The sequence below is a fragment of the Erinaceus europaeus genome, chromosome 6 (genome assembly GCF_950295315.1).
Source record: "Erinaceus europaeus chromosome 6, mEriEur2.1, whole genome shotgun sequence".
NCBI classification, from domain to species: Eukaryota; Metazoa; Chordata; class Mammalia; order Eulipotyphla; family Erinaceidae; genus Erinaceus; species Erinaceus europaeus.
This window is the reverse complement of record NC_080167.1, coordinates 46,461,416-46,482,023: the sequence shown is the minus strand read 5'-3', so window position 1 is coordinate 46,482,023 and position 20,608 is coordinate 46,461,416. Positions and strand designations below refer to the sequence as shown.

At 48.3% G+C, this 20,608-nt stretch overlaps 1 protein-coding gene across 1 annotated transcript in view; it reads right to left on the bottom strand.

Annotated features, from left to right (window-relative positions):
- ITIH2 (inter-alpha-trypsin inhibitor heavy chain 2) overlaps positions 1–20,608 on the bottom strand; it is a 43,808-nt gene that overhangs the window by 16,590 nt on the left and 6,610 nt on the right. Inside the window, exons 4-12 of the mRNA XM_007534724.3 lie at positions 18,815–18,984; positions 18,037–18,141; positions 17,249–17,411; positions 14,371–14,478; positions 13,250–13,378; positions 11,511–11,627; positions 9,682–9,850; positions 7,643–7,768; positions 6,177–6,358 (exon numbers count right to left, since the gene is read on the bottom strand). Coding sequence (XP_007534786.1) covers positions 6,177–6,358; positions 7,643–7,768; positions 9,682–9,850; positions 11,511–11,627; positions 13,250–13,378; positions 14,371–14,478; positions 17,249–17,411; positions 18,037–18,141; positions 18,815–18,984 — 1,269 coding nt within the window. The remainder of the gene's footprint in view (positions 1–6,176; positions 6,359–7,642; positions 7,769–9,681; positions 9,851–11,510; positions 11,628–13,249; positions 13,379–14,370; positions 14,479–17,248; positions 17,412–18,036; positions 18,142–18,814; positions 18,985–20,608) is intronic.

Genomic DNA, 20,608 nt, shown 5'->3' with positions numbered 1-20,608 from the left:
TATTTTTTGTGTATTTGATAAGACAGAGAGAAATTGATAGTGCGGGGGGGATAGAAAGAGAGAGAGAGTGGTGTGGGAGGTGGTGCAGTGGCTAAAACACTGGATTCTTAACCATGAGATTCAGGGTTCAATTCCTGGCAGCACATGTTCGAGAGTGATGTTTGAATCTTTCTCTCTCTCCTCCTGTCTTTCTTGTGAATAAATAAACAAATTATTTAAAAAAGAGAGAGAGAAAGAAAAGAAAGGGAGAGTGGTACTTGGGCGGTAGTGCAGTGGGTTAAGCGCAGGTGGCGCAAAGTGCAAGGACCAGCGGAAGGATCCCGGTTTGAGCCCCCGGCTCCCCACCTGTAGGGGAGTCACTTCACAAGTAGTGAAGCAGGTCTGCAGGTGTCTATCTTTCTCTCCCCCTCTCTGTCTTCCCCATCTGTCTCCATTTCTCTCTGTTCTATCCAATGTTGGGAAATTGTGCAGATGTGGTTGAGTTAGGCAGGGCCCACAAACCACCCTATGCTAGTATGGCCAGTCCGTTTATCTACATATTAATCTTCTGCTTTGTCTTATAAATGACTAAAGGTCTCCTCCACACCACGTTATCTCCTCAGGGTTTTGCTTCTTCTTCTTCTAGCGTTTGCCCTTCTTCTGTAGCCAGTCAACAGCGTCAGGTTGAGCCTGATGTAAAGTTTCGAGACCTCCTTTGAATCTGGAGAGGTGGCAGTCGTTGACTATGTGGGTCATAGTCTGTCTGTAGCCGCAGGGGCAGTTCGGGTGGTCTCTGGCTCCCCAGCGATGGAACATAGCGGTGCACCGGCCATGGCCTGTTCGATAGCGATTGAGGAGGGCCCGATCATAACGTGCTAGGTCAAAGCCGGGTTGACGCTTGCAGGGGTCTGTGATGAGGTGTTTGTTCTTGACCTCAGCTGACTGCCAACTCTGTTTCCAAGAGTCTGGAACAGAGAAGTTCAGTGTAGGCGTAGGGGACCAGATTGGGTGACGAGACGTCAAGCGTTGGACAGGGTGGGCGAAGATATCCGCGTATATTGGCAGGTCCGGTCGAGCGTAGACGTGGGAAATGAACTTAGATGATGCCGCATCCCGACGAATATCTGGCGGGGCGATGTTGCTAAGAACTGGCAGCCATGGAACCGGGGTGGAACGGATGGTTCCAGAAATTATCCTCATGGAGGAATATAATTTGGAATCGACCAAGTGGACATGGGGGCTACGGAACCATACTGGGGCACAGTATTCTGCAGTGGAATAGCATAATGCCAGAGAGGATGATCGTAGTGTGGAAGCGCTCGCGCCCCATGAGGAGCTGGCCAGTCTTGCAATGATGTTATTCCTCGCGCCCACCTTTGCTGCAGTTTTTATGAGATGTTCGTGAAATGACAGAGTGCGATCGAGAGTAACGCCAAGATAGACTGGCTGGGCTTCATGCCGGATTCTCGTACCGCCAAGCTGCACATTAAGCTCACGCGAGGCCGAGGCATGGTGTAGATGGAAAACAGATGATACCGTTTTTGCAGTGCTAGGGATTAGTCGCCATTTTTTACAGTAATCAGATATCAGAGACATGTCTTTTGTGAGTGTTTCCTCGAGGATGTCGAACTTGGATGCCTGAGTTGCACAGCAGATGTCATCGGCGTAGATGAACTTCCTTGAAGAAGTTTCTGGGAGGTCATTGATGTAAATATTAAATAGCGTAGGAGCCAGAACAGAGCCCTGGGGGAGGCCACTTGAGACAAGTCTCCATCTGCTAGACTTGTCACCCAGATGCACCCGGAATCTTCTGTTTTGGAGAAGAAACGATATAGTGTTGGCCACCCATGGAGGCAGGCATCTTGAGATCTTGACTAGGAGACCACGGTACCAGACCTTGTCATAGGCTGCTGTGAGATCAACAAAGACAGCGCCCGTCTTTAAATTCTTCTGGAATCCATTTTCAATGTAAGTTGAGAGGGCCAGGGCTTGTTCGCAGGTAGATCTTCCTGGGCGGAAACCAGCCTGGGTGGGTGATAGGAATTTCTCTGTAAGATGAGAAATACGTGACAGAAGCAACCTCTCAAGGAGTTTATAACACACGGAGAGGAGAGAAATTGGTCTATAGCTGGCGGCCAGTGTTGGGTCTTTCTTTGGTTTCAAAACCGCTATAATCTTCGCACGACGCCAAACTTTGGGCATAGATTCAGATTCCAAGATGTGGGACAGGAATGAAGCGAGCCACTTCTTTGCCGCGGGACCCATGTTAAGAATGAGTTCTGGGGTGATGTTATCATAGCCAGCAGCTGTTCCCGGTTTAACCCTCTTCAAAGCGTCTTCCAGTTCAGACAGTGTAAAGGGAGAGAGTTTTGAAGATGGACAAGATAACCGGAAGTGGGATGACCAGTCATGGGAAATTTCTCTTTTCCAGACTGGGTCGATCTTAGCACGTCCAACTTGAGTTAGGTGACTGGCCACTGAGTTTGGAGATACGGGAGGATGGGAGACGGGAGGGGGTTGGCTACCGGCACCCAGTCTGTGAAGAAGCTTCCAGGCCTTCCTACTTGAGTGGGTGAAGTTCAGACTTTCCGTGAGTTGTTGCCAGCGGGCTTGGCGTGCTGCATCCAGGGAGGCAATGAGATGGTCAGCCACATCTGGGTAGCCCGACTCATCATACTACTTTAGTAGTTGCTCGCATTCAGCATCAAGACAAGGCGTATAGTTAGCACGTCTCCCACGAGGAATGGCTTGGGAAGCTGCTTTGAAGATGGCTTGGCGGAAGCGCCTGTAGGAATCTTCAGAGGGGATAGAGTTAATTGGAATTGCAGGAACAGATTTGTTGGTAAGATCACTGAACAGACGCCAGTTTGCTTTCCGAAAGTTCCATCTTAGTTTCTCTGAGCACAGAATCAGTGGGAGCTGGAGACCAATGTGGATGATAGCTGGGCGGTGATGACTGTGCGGGAAGATCTTGAGAACTTGTCTCCTAGTGGGAAAGGCTTGGCCGTTGACTGTGCTAATTCAGCACAGGTCGGGTGACGAGTCTTTATTCCATCTAGCACTGTGAAAACAGCCTGGCTGTTTGGGATTGTATAATAGGGAGAGGTCATTCGCTGAAGCCCAGTCGGCTAAGATAGAGCCGTCAGCACGAGTGGAGGAATATCCCCAGTCTTGGTGATGACTATTAAAGTCTCCAACGTAAACGGCTGGGTGATTCGGGCTAGGCAGGACCTCATTATCCCATGAGGCACTGGGAGGCTTATATACGTTGACGAGCTGAATAGTTCCAATAGTAATGGAGTCGTAGAAGGTCGAAGAGGCCGTATGGTAAACGTCTGCAAGACACGATTTGGCGTAGATGGCTCGGTCGTGTTTAGGATGGAGATTATAGCATATTAAATCGAATCCACTGATGGTGAATCGAGCAGCTTCATCGACTGCTATATGTGTTTCTTGTAGGCAGATAACATCTGCCTGATGCTGTATCGCCAATTGACCAATAAGAACGCGTTTGGCAAAGGACAGCCCCTCAACATTAAGTTGGAGGACTCGAAGAGAAGGACTAACAGCTTGAAAGCTGTCAGGAGCTGCTTGTTGCTGGCTTTGAAAGTGACTGGGATCCATGTGGATTCAGTCGGCTAGGAAGGATCGTCAGTTTCCCCAATGAATGGGTACTCAGGGTTTTGCTAATTCCCACAAGCTAAAACCATAGCAACGGTAGCTAAGGAAGTTCCCAGTGTGCCTTTTTCTTTTCTCCACCCCTTCCCTAGCCATCTCCCTTCCTGACTTGCCACTTTAGGTTTTATCCCATAAAACCCACTTCTGTTCCTGGTTTCGCTCTCTTTTATCTCCTGTGTCCCGATCTGGAGAAGGGTTGGCGTGCAGAGTGGGAGGCAGCCATTGTGGTTTGGCACCATGTGGCTTAACCTGCTGCACTCATGCCCAACTCTGGGGCACCCGCCTGAATAAAGAATTGTACTACCACACCTCCACGAGTTCCTCATCTCTCTCTCTGGCAACACTAGCCCGGAAATCCAACAACAATAACAACAACAACGATAAAACAACAAGGGCAACAAAAGGGAATAAATAATTAAATATTTAAAAAAAGAAAGGGAGAGAGAAGGGCAGGGGTAGATAGCATAATGGTTATGCACAGAGATTCTTATGCCTGAGGATCCAAAGTCCCAGGTTCAGTCCCCTGCCTGCACCACCATACGGCAGAGCTGATCAGTGCTCTGATAAAAAAATAAAGATATATATATAGAGAGAGATTGAGAGAGAGAAAGAGACCTGCAGACCTGCTTCAAAACTCATGAAAGCTTCCCACCTGCAGGTGGGGACTGGGGGCGTGAACCTGGATCCTTGTGTCTGGTAATGTGTGTGCTCAACCAAGTGCAATACTGTCCAGCCTCTTCTTTTTATTTATTTATTTTATTTTATTTTTTAAATTATCTTTATTAATTTATTGGATAGGGATAGCCAGAGATCTAGAGAGTAGGGGGAGATAGTGAAAGCTAGGTAGATAGTTATAGAGAGACAGAGAAGACAGACAGACACCTGCAGCACTGCTTCACCACTTGCAAAGCTTTCCCTCTGCAAGTAGAGACTGGGGGCTTGAACCCAGGCCCTTCCTTGCACATTGTAACATGTACACTCAAACAGGTGAGTCACCACCCAGGCCTCCTCTTTTAATTTTTAAGTTTTATTTACTTATGTATTTTTTTTTGGATAGAAACAGAGAAATTAAGAAGGAAGAGGGAGATAGAAAGGAAGAGATAAAGAGAGACACCTGCAGACCTGCTTCGCTGCTCCTGAGGCTGTCCTCTTGCAGGTGTCTTCCTTCCTCCTTCCTTCCTCCTTCCTTCCTTCCTTCCTTCCTTCCTTCCTTCCTTCCTTCCTTCCTTCCTTCTTTCCTTCCTTTCTTTCTTTCTTCCTTTCTTTCTGTCTTTCTTTCATCCCCCTCTCTTCCCCTCTCTCTTTCCTTCCTTTTCCCATTTCTTCCTCCTTTCTTTCTCTTTTCTTCTTCCCTCCCTTCCTGATAAGGACAGACAGAGAGAGTGAAGGAGATTACAGCACTAAAGCTTCCTTCAATGCAGTGGAGGCCAGACTCAGACCTGAGTCACACCCATGGCAAAGCAGTGCACCATCCAAGTGAGCTAGACCCTGACATTTCCTTCTTGTTTGTGGAGTCAATACACAAGAGGGTCATCTTTATACGTAAGGAAGTAGAGTGGGCACATTCAATCTGTATTATATTATAAAAAGCTGATATCCAAATATCCAAGCTGCCAGCACACTTGGGAGGGAGAGCCGAGGAGGCTGTGGTGTTGAGGACAGACTGCTGAGGGGCATGGGAGGCTGGAGGAGTCTGCTCATGCCTCAGGGAACTGACCAGGGCATAGAGAGGTGTGCTTTCCCACCTTGCTGGAAAAGCAGGTGCGTGAGGAGGCTGGGGTGCATGAGTAAGGAACTGATCATTTCCTCAATTCCTGCTACTAAATATGGCTGGAGTAACATTAATTTTGACTTAAATGTCGCTATCTTATATATATATATTCCCCCCTCCCCAGTTCCAGGGCCGTGTACATGTGTGATTTCATTGCTTCCAGGGCCATTTTTTTTCATTCATTAAAATTACTAATTTCGGGAGTCGGGCTGTAGCGCAGCGGGTTAAGCGCAGGTGGCGCAAAGCACAAGGACCAGCATAAGGATCCCGGTTCGAACCCCAGCTCCCCACCTGCAGGGGAGTCGCTTCACAGGCGGTGAAGCAGGTCTGCAGGTGTCTATCTTTCTCTCCCCCTCTCTGTCTTCCCCTCCTCTCTCCGTTTCTCTCTGTCCTATCCAACAACGACGACAACAACAATAATAATAACAACAACAATAAAAAAAACAAGGGCAACAAAAAAATTACTAATTTCAAACATATATAAAGAGATAGAGAGGAAGATAGAGACAAAAGAGAGAAACAGACACCAAAGCACTGCTTCACCATCCACGGACCTCTCCTAGGTGCTGCGGTGCTTCTGTGTGGTGTCAGGGCTCAACCCTGGGGCTTTTGTGCATGGCAATGGGGCATGCCCTACCAGTTGATCTACCTCCTGGCCCCACATCTTTTTTAAGGTCTTTTTTCAGATATGTTCAGTTGAATGATTCCCAGTGAAGACGGAAAGAAGAGGAGCAGAAAGAAGCATGACCTTGAGCTGGGAGGAGGTCTCCTGATTGCCATAGATCCTCTGTGCGATGCCCCGGTTCTCGTTGGAAAGTCTCTTCAGAAAGTCATAGTCCACATCAAAGCCAATCCCCAGGCTGAACAGGGAGATGTTGTCACGGATATTCTGCTTCACGTTCTTCTGAATCTTTGACAGCTTGAGCTCACCTGCAGGAAGGAGGAGGCAGTACCACTGAGTTTGGGGGAAATCCACAGAGGGCATTTTGGTAGAACATGTCAGCATTATACTTACTCAGGGGCCAGGAGATGGCTCACCTGGTAGAGTGTACACTTTGCCAGGCACAAGGACCTGGGGCAACTACAGAACTGGAGAAGCTTTGGTTATATAATCCCTCCTCTCTCTTAGATAGAAACAGAAAGGCTAGAGAGACACAGAGAGTGAAAGAAACTACAGCACTGAAGCTGCCTTCAGTGCAGTGGAGGCTGGGCTCAAACCTGGGTCACACACATGGCACAGCAGCACACTATGCAAGTGAGCTATTTTGTGGGCCCTCTGTCATTTATTTATTTATTTATTGAATAGACACAGAGATAAACTGAGATAGAAGAGGAAGATAGAGAGGAAGACAGACAGATACCTGCAGACCTGCTTCACCACTTGTGAGATGCTTCTCCCCTGAAGGTGGGCACTGGGGGCTTGAACCTGGGTCCTTGTGCATGATAATGTGTGTGCTTAACTGGGTGTGCCACCACCTGGCCCTTCACTCTCTCTTTCCACCTAAAAAAATTGTTGGTCTGGAGGAGTGAAGCTCCGTAACAACAACAATAAATTGAAATGTCCCCTACTGCAGGGATGTAACTGACACATTCAAAGCACCCCCCACACACACACACAAACCCCTCTCACCCAGAAAAAGTTCCTGGGTATTGGGGGCTGGGTGGTAGTGCAGCGGGTTAAGCACATGTGGTGCAAAGCGCAAGGACCGGTGTGAGGATCCCTGTTCGAGCCCCCGGCTCACAACCTGCAGGGGAGTAGCTTCACAGGTAGATGGTGAAGCAGGTCTGCAGGTGTTTATCTTTCACTCCCTCTCTCTGTTTCTGTCTGTCCTATTCCAACAGCAATGAAAGCAATAACAATAACAACAACAACAACAACAACGATAAACAACAAGGGCACCAAAATGGAAAGGTGGCCTCCAAGAGCAGTGGATTTGTAGTGCAGGCACCGAGCCCCAGCAATAACCCTGGGGGCAAAATAAAAATTCCTGGGTTATGTCTGGAGTTGGGAAAAGGCTTCAGGGTCAGAAGAAATCTTTTGGGGTTTGGAGGTAGCTCATCTGGTAGAGCATGTACCCTGATGTGGGTGAGGCCCTGGGTTCAAGTCCTAGTACTAAGTTTTAAATGTTGCTCTCATCCCCACTGGAAGCCAGTCACTTCCCCCAGAAATGAAAGTAAAAGCATTTGCCTCTGGAAACAGGGCTTGATACTTACCTACAGTGGGGTCACCATCAGAAACCAAGACAATGAGAGAGACAGAGTTGGGGTCCAACAACCCCAGGTTGTTGGCTTCGTTGAGAATGAAGATGGCCCGCAACAGCGCCTCGTTGATGTTTGTGCCTGTGGGAGTGAGAGCGGTCACCATGGGCTCTTCCTCAGCACAGGGCCAAGCACCGTGGGTGCAGTCACTCCTGCAGCTCTGGCCCAGCAGCTGAGCCCTGGAAGCTCTCCAAAGGGATGATCCTTGTGGATGCTCAGGATGCCCCAGTGGACGAAATTGCTGCCTTTGGGGCAAACTGCTCCTTAGAGATGGGTGAGCCCCCATCTTGGTAAACTCCAGACCGAGGATGCCTGACTTAAGTCTGGCTGACCGCCAAGGGCTCTGTTCTGTAGATGTGACCAAGCAAAGCAGACTCCATTTTTATTTATTTGTTTGTTTGTTGATTATTTTTGCCAGCATGACTACTCCACTGCCTTTGGCAGCCATTTTTTCCTTTTTTTTTTTTTTTTGTTCTATTTTATCTGATAGGACAGAGAGAAATTTAGAGAGACTAGGAAGATAGGAAGAGTGACAGAGACACTACAGACCTGCTTTACTACTCATGAAGCTTCGCCCCCTGCAGATGGGGAACAGAGGCTTGAACCTGGGCCTCTGCCACGTGGTAAACTGTGTGCTCTACTGGGTGGATGCTTGCCTGGCCCTTCCATTGCTATTTTAAACTTAACAACCTTCCCCAGGGTCTTCACCTTGGGCCTTCTTATGCTATCTGTCCTTTGTTGTAATAGCAATGGAAAAAAAACGCTTTGGGGCTGGGGAGACAGTATAATGATAATGCAAAAGGCCTGAGGTTCTGAGGTCAGGTTCAATCTCTTAGCACCACCCTAAACCAGACCTGAGCTCTGGTACCTGTCTATGTTTCACTCCACATCTCTCAATATATCAAATATTTATAAATACTTTTTTAAAAGGAATTTGTTTTCACTAGTTCTGTGTGTGTATATGTCTGACAAATTAGGAACTAACTGTGGATGGAAACTGGGCGACAGCAACTGGAGAAGTGTTTGCTCAACTGATGGAGTGCTGGGATCCTACGCTTGAGGGTCCCTGGTTCAGTTCCCATCACCGGAAGTAGCAGAGTGTGCTCTGGCTTCTTTTTCTCTTCTCTCTGTTTTATATGTAATCAATCAAATGAATCTAAAAGAGAGAAAGAAGGAAAGAAAGAGAAGAGAAGGGAAAAGAAAAGAAAGAAAAAAAAAAGAAAGAAATTAGAGAACAGACAAGAACTGTCCTGGGGTGGGGGATGGGGTGGGGTGGGGTGTTTCTGAGGTCTAGTACAAAGACCTCCAGGTGCAAGCTTTGCACAGTAAAGTCACTTTGAATTTGTTTTGACCAACTTAGCAGGTCAGGTTGAACCCACGGACCACTGATGTCAGAGAGGTATCTGGCAACTGGGCTCCTTACCCCTCATGGGACATGACAAATTCCCCTCCCTTTGCAAGCTCTCCTGAGCTCTCCCCTTCTATTCCAAGGTACCCCTTCCTTTCCTTCTCTATGTAACTCTTTACCCCAATCTGAGTGGGAGGTGGTTTATGGAGAGGAGTCATATATATATATATGTGTGTGTGTGTGTGTGTGTGTGTGTGTGTGTGTGTGTGTATATTAGATTGCTAACATCTAAATAAACCTGTTTCCCTCTCAGTAATCCTTGTCTGTAGAATATGGGCTTTCAGGTGATGAGCACTGAGCCTTGGCATCTGACCACACAGACAGCCATATTTTACACTATGTGAGTAATAAGAAGCTCATGCCACTTACTTGTGTCCTTTCCTGATCAAGACCAGAATGGCTCAGTGCTCGTGTGGGATGAGCAGTGCACTAAACTCTCTCCATGAACCTGATGCCCATAATGAAATAATAAATGTGCCATTGAAGGCAGACCATGGCAGACTGGGCAAATCTTCCCCCTATGGTAGGAAGCACAACTTAAGACAAATCAAGGTTTGGACCACTAGGCTCTAGGCTACCCTCTCACCTCCACTGGGCTGGATTTTCTCAATATACTTCTTGGCATCTGCAACCTGTGTTTTGGTGGCAGAGACCAAGTCATCTCTCCAGGTTCGGACGTTATGGTTGAAATCAACCACAGAGAACTGGTCTTCAGACCTCAGGTCATCCAATATGGTCTTCATCGCCTCCACCGTCTATTTCAAGAGAGAATGAAGCATAAGAGGAGACCCAGTAATTCATGTTAGTCATCTTTTTGCCTCCAGGGTTATCACTGGGGCTCAGTGCTGGCACTATGAATCCACTGTTCCTGGCAGCCATTTTTTGTTGTTGTTATTGGATAGGACAGAGAGAAATTGAGAGGGGAGGGGAGGTGACAGAGAGGGAGAGAGAAAGATAGACACCTGTAGACCTACTTCACCACTTGTGAAGCTTCCCCCCTGCAGGTGGGGAGTGGGGGCCTGAACCTGGATCCTTGCACAAATCCTTGTGCTTAGTACTATGTGTGCTTAACCAGGTGCACCACTGTCCCCGCTCCCATCATCTTTCAACTACTGACTCAATTACAGTATTTCCAGAAAACCCTTTGATTCCATCCCATTAAACAGATATAATCACTCACTTATTTTGAACATGTATTGTCTGCATTTTAATATTTAAACTTTTAAAATGAATGAATGAATGATTTTTTAATTGCTATCTGGGCTAACTCTGGGGCTGGGTGCCTGCACAATGAGTTCACTGCTTCCAGTAGCCTTTTTTTTTTTTTTTTTAAAAATTCTTTCTTTTATTTGATAGCACAAAGAGAAATTGAGAAGGGAAGGGAAGATATGTGTGTGTGTGTGTGTGTGTGTGTGTGTGTGTATCTGCAGCACTGCTTCACCATTCATGAAGCTTCCCTTGCCCTTGCAGGTGGGGAGTGGGGGTTTGAACCTGGGTCCTTGCACATGGTAATGTGTGTGCTCAACAGGATGCACCACTACTGAGACCCAAACTTAAACTTATATTGTCTCATTTCATGATGCACAATCAATTGGGCAAGTCTCGCTTTATTTTGTACTTACTTAATTTTTATAAATGTGACTCCACACATGCCTGATACCACTACCTATGTCAGATTATCATTCTTTATGTTTTAGAAAGAGGAAAAGAAGATAGATGAGAGAGGAGAGACACCTCAGCATTACCCCACCATCCACGGAGCTCCCCCCAGTGCTGTCCCATGTGGTGCTGGGGCTCAAACCCAGAGCACCATGAAGTAGTTCTCTACCAGATGAGTTAGCTCCTGCCCTGACTAGTCTTACTTTAAGTTAAAGAGTGCAATCTTCCAGAGACCCTGTCAAAAACAGAGCACTTTTGAGCATCTGTTTTGTACAGCCCACTTGGGGTGCCCACTGGGTGCTAAATTGGCATCGTAATCTCAAAGGGTCCCCACAGAGTCTGCTTCCGATGGCATCTGAGGTTTCAGGTAGCCACTGGGAGTCTTGGAAGGTACCTCTAAGGATAAGGGGAATGTATTCTATTGAAGTCCTAATCCCCCAAGTGTTAGCAGGAGGGGGTCCTGGGAGATGATCCAGTCATGGGGTGGAGCCCTAGGATGAGAGGAGTGTGCTCAAATAAGAGAAATCACAGAGCTGCCTCAACCATGAAAGGACACAGAGAAGAGTCTGGGGGCCAGAAGTAGTTCTCAGGCCAGCACCCTCACCTCAGACTCCAAGTCTCCAGAACAGAGAACGGTGCCTCTCTGTTGCTGGGGGCTTCTTGTCACAGAAACTGAGCTGCTTAAATAAGCTGCTTATTAAATAATGGTGTTGTCAAGTTGGGACCCCAAGAACAGTTACCAAAAGGGGTACTTACTTGTTTCATTTTTACCCCCCACATGGAGCCACTGACATCAATGACAAAAAGGATGTTCTTGGGGATGGGGTCCATGTTATCCGGAGCAAAGAAGTGGACAAAATAGCCATTGAAGACCTGAGAAACAAAGTGATCTGTGAGTCAAGCCCTCATCGAAGCCAGAAAGGTAGGAAGTGGGGGCCTTGCAGTGAGGAGAAGGGGATGTACAGAGCAAGAGGCAGAGAGTCACAGAGAGAACAGACGGTGGGCAGCCTGCTCTCTCAGGCCTCCTGCCTGTACTCCCTCCTCCCTGCATTTCATTCCTCTCCTGAAACACCCAAACCTTCTCAGTAGTAATCCTTCATGTCTCTTCCACCTCATCTTGTTGGGGACTTCTATTCCCAGCTGGCCCACAGGGGACCTCAGGGCACCAAGCAGAAGCTCTGTCCTCTGCACTCAGGGTGCCCACATTGTTCATGTTGGCTATGTAGACAGACTGGTGATGGGAGGATAAACTTTGATGAACGTGTAGGGGTGGATCCAGAAATGTTAGTGCTTACTTGCTGCATGGGGAGGGTGGTTAAGTGACACTCCAGGAAAGAGAAATGGCTTTAAAAGTGACCAGCAGTGGTGCCTGTCACATTGGGAGCTTTTCCCACAAACACAGAATCAGCATTGGACTGGAACATACATTAGAGTGGGAAATGGGACAGGCTGAGTGGGGAGTGGTGTGAGGAAGGGGGCACATGTGGGAGCTATGTAAGTGGTTCAATTCCAGGAGGTCACAGGAGCCAGGAACTGGGTGAAAATTGGCCAGGCAGACTATGAAGGCCATTAATGTCAAGGTCCAACTTTAGGGAGTTTAGGCTGACCTGGACATTAAGAGGAGACTGTAACACCACATTTATGACAGCCCCTCTGCCCCTGTCTTTTGCTACAGGCTCTACTGGCTCAATTCACCTGCCTCCACTGCCCTTGGACATGGCAGCGAAGGGGGTATAGCTGTGGACAGATTCTCCCCATCCCTAGAGAGCACGGTTGTCAAATCTTCAAATGAAAGCACAGACACCCAGCTAAGACATGACTAATCTCTCCATGAACACTGCCCCAGCGTTCACCCCAACTCAGATCTTTTATTCACCTTCAGTTGCTCCAGCCTCCCAGCCCTGGAATCCCTGCTTTCATTGGCAGTTCAGTTGCAAAGGGTTCAGAAGATTATCCAACATTCTCAATTTGTAAGTTTCTTGCTTTTGTTTAAACAATGTTATTTACCTATTTTATTGATTTATTTGCATTGGGGAATAGACTCAAGGTCTAGTGCATGCATGATTCTACTGAGTAGGATCCCTAGTTAACCTTTTTTCTTTCTGGGGGGAGGAGGGAGGTGGCACCAAAGCATGGCTCCACCATCTGTAGACCTCTCCCAGTGCTGACCATAGTTTTCCCCTGTGGTGTCATGGGAAAAGCCAGGGCAAGGCATGTGCTCGGCTAGATGGGCTGTCTCTCAGCCCATTTTGTGATTTCCTGTTGTTTTCCATATGAAGCTTAGCAGAGCCCTGGAGACAAAGGGGTGAGACTCAACAACCCTTCACTTTGACCTCCTGCCATACAGTGCTCAGAGACCCCTACTGGGACACCATTCAGGCTACCTCTCTGCAGCCTGGACACATGCCTTAGCTGTGAGGAACTATCCAGAAGCCAGTGAGTCTCCAGATATTTCTCTGGCCTCAGTGGCAGTTCCAGAGTGCCCCTGCACCCACCTGGAGATCTCCGGCTTTCTCTTCTCTGTGCACATCATACATCACCACCAGCTCTCCAACCACTACCGTCTCGGAGCAATTGGGGCATTTTCTCTGCTGCTCCACAGAGGGCTTGAAGGAGACATGAGCCTGTATATGACAGAGGGGTCAGAACCTGTTGTAGCCCCTCTCCCCCAAACTAGGGGCTGATCCACAGCTGCACTAGGGAAAGAGGGCTCCCTACGGTGGTTCTGGACACCAGGAGCTCCTGTTTTTGCTCCATTGCTGATGGAAGGCACAGGCTCTTCAAAGGTCAAAGGCTGGGGCACCATCCCTGGATTCTAGGCTTTTGGAGGAGATTCAAAGAATCATTCTTCTCCTTTGAACAGAATCTGTTCTGCTCCAGGAGTTGGTGAATGGTTTTAGAAACCTAAGCTTGGGAGGGTGGCGGGTGGTAGCACAGCGGGTTAAACGCACGTGGCGCAAAGCACAAGGTCCGGCGTAAGGATCCTGGTTCGAGCCCCAGGCTCCCCACTTGCAGGGGGGTTGCTTCACAAGTGGTGAAGCAGGTTTGCAGGTGTCTGTCTTTCTCTCCCCCTCTCTGTCTTCTCCTCCTTCCTCGATTTCTCTCTGCCCTATCCAACAACAACAACAACAGCAATAATAATAATAATAACCACAACAACAATCAAAACAACAAGGGAAAAAATAGCCTCCAGGAGCAGTGGATTAATAGTGCAGGCACCTAGACCCAGCAATAAGCCTGGAGGCACAAAAAAAAAAAAAAAAAAAAAGACAGAAATCTAAGCTTGGCCATGAAGGCAGAGAGAATGAAGCAGAGAGGCTCAGCTGTGACTAATGCAAACCCAACCTGTGTTTTTCAAAAGCTGCTTTTGATCCAGGGGTGTCATGGGGGAGAAGGAACATCCAGGGGACCACTCCTGGTCAAGGAGCCATGGACCACTGGGGAGTTCTGCCTTGTGTCTCCTTCATAAGTCACTGGGCCTTTTTCAGGGGCCACTGTCCCTTTCTCTGGTCCCCGGGCTTCTGACCACTTCCAGTCCCTGATCCCAGGACAGGGAGAGGCCCAGGGACTGGCTGGTGGTCACTCAGATTTTTTGAAATAGTCAATGTGTGGGTACCTTATGCTGTCCTTTAGAGATGACGGGGATGCCACGGAAGTGGTTGTCAAATGTGTCTGGAACATGGAGAAACTGTATTCCCTGTGGCTCAATGATCCACACATCGACCTGGACAAGAAAGGAGGGAGACTTCACTCAGACATGTCCCATCCAAGGATGCTGGAGCAGCAGGGGGCTACACAGTCTGTTCCCACCTGCACACAAGGCTCAGGGCATACTGCCCCAAGTCAGGAGGCCAACATGGGGGGTGCAGGGTTCTCCCAGTGATCTGTCCACTGCAAACCCTGAGGCTTGGGAATGGGACTTTATGAGGGAAAACTGTCTTTACAAGGGCATTCAGGGATCTTGAGATGAGGTCATCCTGTGTTTTTAAAATATTTATTTTATTTATGTATGTGGTGACAGGGTACAGCTCTTAGCTCCAAGCTGAACTTCTACTCTTTGTCTTATTCTATTATTTATTTATTTATTTATTTGCCTCCAGGGTTATTGCTGAGGCTCAGTGCCTGCACCATGATTCCACTGCTCCTGGAGGCCATTTTTCCCCCTTTTGTTGTAGCCTTGTTGTGGTTATTATTGTTATTGTTGATGTCGTTCATTGTTGGATAGGACAGAGAGAAATGGAGAGAGGAGGGGAAGACAGAGAGAGGGAGAGAAAGATAGACACCTGCAGATCTGCTTCACTGCCTGTGAAGCAACTCCCCTGCAGGTGGGGAGCCGGGGGCTTGAACCGGGATCCTTATGCCAGTCTTTGCACTACGTGCGCTTAATCTGCTGAGCTACCACCCAACCCCCTTTGTCTTATTTTATTTTATTTACTATTGGACAGAGACAGAGAAATTGAGAAAGGAGAAGGAGATAAAGAAGGAAAGAGGGAGCTGGGCAGTAGCACAGTGGGTAAAGTGCACATGGCACAAAGTGCAAGGACTGGCATAACGATTCTGGTTCTGGCCCCCGGCTCCCCACCTGCAGGGTGTCGCTTCACAAGTGGTGAAGCAGGTCTGCAGGTGTCTTTCTCTCCCCTTCTGTCTTCCCTTCCTCTCTCTATTTCTCTGTCATATCCAACAACAATGAGAGCAATAACAATAACCACAACAATATAAAACAACAAGGGCAACAAAAGGGGAAAGATAGCCTCCAAGAGCAGTGGATCCACAGTGCAGGCACTGAGCCCCATCGATAACCCTAGAGGCAAAAAAAAAAAAAAAAAAAAGGAAGGCGACAGGGAGATATCTGCAAGCACTGCTTCACCAGTTGTGAAGCTTCCCCCTGCTGGTGGGGACAAGGGGCTTGAGCCCAGGTTATTGTGCACTGTAATGTGTGTATTTAACCAGGTGCACCACCACCTGGCCCCTCTATTCCTTTTCATTTCAGATAGCTAGACAGGCAGAAAAAGAGGAGAGACATCACAATACTAGAGCTTCCTCTGTTGCCACAGCACCTTTCATGTGGTGCTGGGGCTTGAACCTGGGCCCTGTGCATGTCCTCTCCTGAAAGTTATCTCTCAGCTTCACCAGCATTCTTATGAGAGAAAGAGGGAGTGATGTGACACAGAAGAGTGTCAGGAGCTTGTGAGACCCTGGAGACAGACACTGGAGTGAAGAGGCCCCTAGGTCACAAGTCCATGAAGGCATTCAGGCATTGGACCCCAGAAGCAGTGAAGAAGACCAGATGCCCCCTGGGCCTCTTAGGAGGGAGCCAACACCCTGACTTGGAACCCCATTCACCTGATGTGTTCAAGCCATCTAGCTTGTAGCTGCCTGTCACAGCAGCTCCAGTGACTGACACACCAGCACAGAGCTGAGCTGGAGGGGATATCTGTAAGGTAGCGGCTAGGCCACTCCAGGATGTAAGTGACGTCAAGCATCACCAAGAGAGGTGACAACAGGAAGTTTTTTCTCCAGGGCATGAATTCAGGGCTTCCCACAGGCTCAACACCACTGAGAAGCACCCTTAACCCAAAGGTCCATGACCCACTTTGCTTTTAGAGAGAGAGAAAAAGAAATTGACACGGTGAGAGGAGAGACACCACACCACCACTCCACCATGCTCCCATGTGGTGATGGAGCTTGAATCTGGACTTATTCATGACAATGAAGGCATCTACCAAGTGTACTATCTCTTCAGCTTTCTTCTTTTCTTTTCTTTTTTTTAATTTATTTTATTTATTTATTTTTGCCTCCAGGGTTACTGCTGGGGCTCTGCCTGAACTATGAATCCACTGCTCCTGGAGGCCATTTTTCCCATTTTGTTGCCCCTGTTGTTACCCTTGTTGTCGTTGTCGTTACTATTGTTGCCATTGCTATTGTTGTTGGATAGGACAGAGAGAAATGGAGAGAGGAGGGGAAGACAGAGGGGGAGAGAAAGACAGACACCTGCAGAACTTCACCACCTGTGAAGCGATCTCTCTGCAAGTGGGGAGCCAGGGGCTCGAATCGGGATCCTTACTCTGATCCTTGGGCTTTGAGCCATGTGCGCTTGACCCGTTGTGCTACCACCCAACTTCCCTTATTTTCTTTTTTTAATGTGATGCTGGGGATTCAACCAGGTGAAATACTACTGAATAGTTTCCCTGGCCCAGTTTTCTTATGTGATATACCTGGAGAGAGAGAGAAGAAGGAAGGGGGGGGGAGCGGAGGATTGGAAAGGAGAGGAGAAACACCACAGCACTGCTCTATCATTCACGGAGCTCTCCTTGGTGCTGTCCATGGTGCTCCCATGTGTTGCCAGGGCTGGAGCTCAGGGTCCCATGCACAACCAAATTGTGTGCTCTATCAGGCAAGCTCTCTCCAGGCCCCCAAACAGAAAGTTGAGGCGGGGAGAGCCTGCCCCGCACCCTGGAGAGCAGGTCCCTGCACACTCCACCAACCATGCTTACCTCCAGATGCTTGGCCAGCCGACCCGGCTGCAGGTAGAGCCTGTGCTCATAGGAGCCCAGCTTCCGCCACTTCACCTCCTGGTAATGCAGCTCAAAGTATACCTTGGCCCCTGGAGGGACGCTGACTTCTGTTTTGAAGTTCTCCATATCCAGCATCTTGCTCCTAAGGATGTGACCCCCGCCACCACCCGCCTAAGGTAAGCCAGCATCCCATAACCCAGAATCTGGTCAGAGAGGCTCTGGGGGCGTTCCTGGGTTACCCAGAAATAGGAGTAGTAGAGAAAAGGGCTACTGGGTATGTGCCATGCCACCAACAGCCTTACTCCCTGCCTGGTTTTCTCCTGCGGAGTGGGTGCCCTGCACACGGGAGTGTCACCCACAAAGAACCCCAGTTCCTGCCACCTGCTGAGTGCCAGGAGCTGAGGAAGGGGTGGGGGGAGTGTGTGTGTGTGTGGGGGGCCTGGATCTGTCCTCCCTGCATCTCAGATGCTAACATAAAACATTCATGAAGGGTGAGAGATCTGCCCGGGACACACAGCTTAGCAAACCTCAGGGCCAGGACTCCAACCCATGTCTAACGATTCCAGGGACCAGGAAGTGGTTCACTTGGTAGAGAGCAGACCTTCCCATGCACAAAGGCTTGAGTTTGACTCCCAGCACCACAGCACCAAGGGGAGCTCCACACGAGTTGGAGCAATACTATGAGGACTCTCCCTTATTCTCTGTCTCTGTCTCTTTCCAGGTGAGTCTGCCCTAGGGTTACAGGACCGATCGGGACTTGTCCTTACCTTACCAGCCCAGCACTCTTGCCTTTGGCTCTGGCCTGTGAGTACAGAGTCCGACCCACAGTCCTCTCCTTAATGGAACTGCTGAAAGTCACGCCATTCACAGTCCTGCAAATGACAGAAAGGGTCCCCTTGGCAGTCACAGCAAAGCAGACCCCAGGCAACCCCCCAACCTCATGGTAGGATTAATGAATGGGGCAACTGTCATTTCAGCAGAGGCATGATCCTTGGGGGCAGGATCAGCTGAGACGGTGATTTTAGAGAGACCAGGAAGACCCTCATTTTTTAAAAAAATGTTTTTTATATTGAGATAGAGAGGCAAGATGGAGGAGATAGCATAATGGTTCTGCAAAAGACTCTCATACCTGAGGTCCCAGATTCAATCCCTTGAACATTGTAAGTCAGAGCTGAGCAGTGCTCTGGTTAAGGAAAAAAAAAGGGGGGGGGGACAGGAGGCCATGGAAAGAAAGAAACCACAGCACCAAAGCTTCCTTTCACGCAGTTCATGCTGGGCTTGAACTTGGGTCACACACACGGCAAACAGCACACTAAGCGAGTATTATACCTGTCCCCTTTCTCCTCCTCCTCTTATTCCTCTCCCACTCCTTGTCCCTCTTCTCCTCATCCTTTTTTTCCCCTGTGCTGGCATCCAGCACATGCAAGATTCCACCACTCCCAGGTGGCATAGTGACCCTGAAGTCCAACACCCTGGAAGCCGAGCACCAGCCCTGTCTGCCAGGAGTGGGAGCACTTGCTTCTGGGATCTGACAGGGCCACTCACATGGAGAAATTGGAGATGAAGGCGCCTTTGGGGATCTGGACATCAAACACCATGTCCTGAGGCCGCGGGGAACTGTTGACCATTTTGGCCTGGACAACGGTGTGGGCCAGCCGGGATGTGATGGTGGATTGGACTTTGTATCTGTACAGTGTTACCTGGTCGGCCTCCTCCTGCAGATGGTGAGAGAGTTCAGCTGCACTACGGGGTAATAAGGCCACAGACCTCATTCCTCAGTCTCATCTGTCACAATGCCATCTTCTCCCTGCACCATTCTTTGTCCCCCAAGTAAGCGAGAATATGAGAACACTGATGGGTGTTAGTAGCCAAAAGAGTGTCACAGAGAGAACACTAGGGGTTCTAGAGATGGCACCCCAAACTCCATGACCGTTTTCTGTGGGCTAAGGGCAGCTGCAGGCACAAAGTCACAAATGGTCAGTATGCTCCAAGGCAGGCACTGATGTCACTCATCTTTTTCTTTTTTTCTTTAGAGACAAGGAGACAGAGAATTAAAGAAGAGTGAAAGAAACCACAGCACCAAAGCTTCCTGCAATGCAGTGGGGGCCAGGGCTTGAACCTGGGTCTTGCAAGACACCATCCATCTTCAAGAGGTGCTTGAAAATGCAAGGTGCTTCCAAACTATGCAACCCACTCAATTTCACTTTTTCCTTTCCCCTCTGAAAGAATGTGCTTCTTTTACTTACTTTTCATGGTGTCTTACACATGTACAACTGAAGAAAACACTTGGCCAACTCTTTCTTTCTTGGCCTCTTTCTTTTCTTCTTTTTTAAAAATATATTTCTTTATTTATGAGACAGAAAAAGAGAGAGGAGGAGCAGGAGGAGACCAGAGCATCACTCATGCACATCCAGTTGAACTCAGGACCTCACACTTGAGAATCTGACACTTTGCCTACTCGCTGCACCATCTCCTGGGCTGCAATGGTCAGGTTTTTCCTTCTTTTTCTCCCCCCTTTTGTTGCCCTTGTTCTTTATTGTTGTTGCTGTTGTTATTGTTGTTATTGCTGTTGGTCATTATTGTTGGATAGGACAGGGAGAAATCAAGAGAGGAGGGGAAGACAGAGAGGGGGAGAGAAAGACAGACACCTGCAGACCTGCTTCACTGCTTGTGAAGCGACCCCCCCCCCCCCGCCCCGCGGGTGGGGAGCTGGAGGCTGGAACCGGGATCCTTACACTAGACCTTGTGCTTTCTGCCATGTGTGCTTAACCCACTATGCTACAGTCTGGTCCCCCAAGTTTTTCATTCTTTTTTTTTTTTTTTAAAGATTTTATTTATTTATGAGAAAGATAGGAGGAGAGAGAAAGAACCAAAGAACCAGACATTGCTCTGGCACATGTGCTACCGGGCATCAAACTCAGGACCTCATGCTTGAGAGTCCAGAGCTTTATTACTGCACCACCTCCTGGACCACAAGTTTTTCATTCTTTTGACTTCAGATAGAGGGGAACAGAAGGGAGCTAGGGGTGAGGAGACAACACAGCACTACCTTACTCACTACTGATGGTGCACTTCCTCACTGTGGTGTTCCTATGTGGTGTCAGGGTTCAAACTTGGGGCTTTGGTAATAGTAAGGGGCATTATGCCTTATGGGTGAGCTATCTCCCAACACTATTTATTTATTCATTCATTTATTTTAGCAGAGCACTGCTCAGCTCTGGCTCACGGTAGTATCAGGAATTGAATTCAGGAACTCTGAGCCTTAGGCATGAAAGTCTTTTGCATCACCATTATGCTATTTTTTAAATTTTTTATATTTATTTATTTATTTATTTTCCC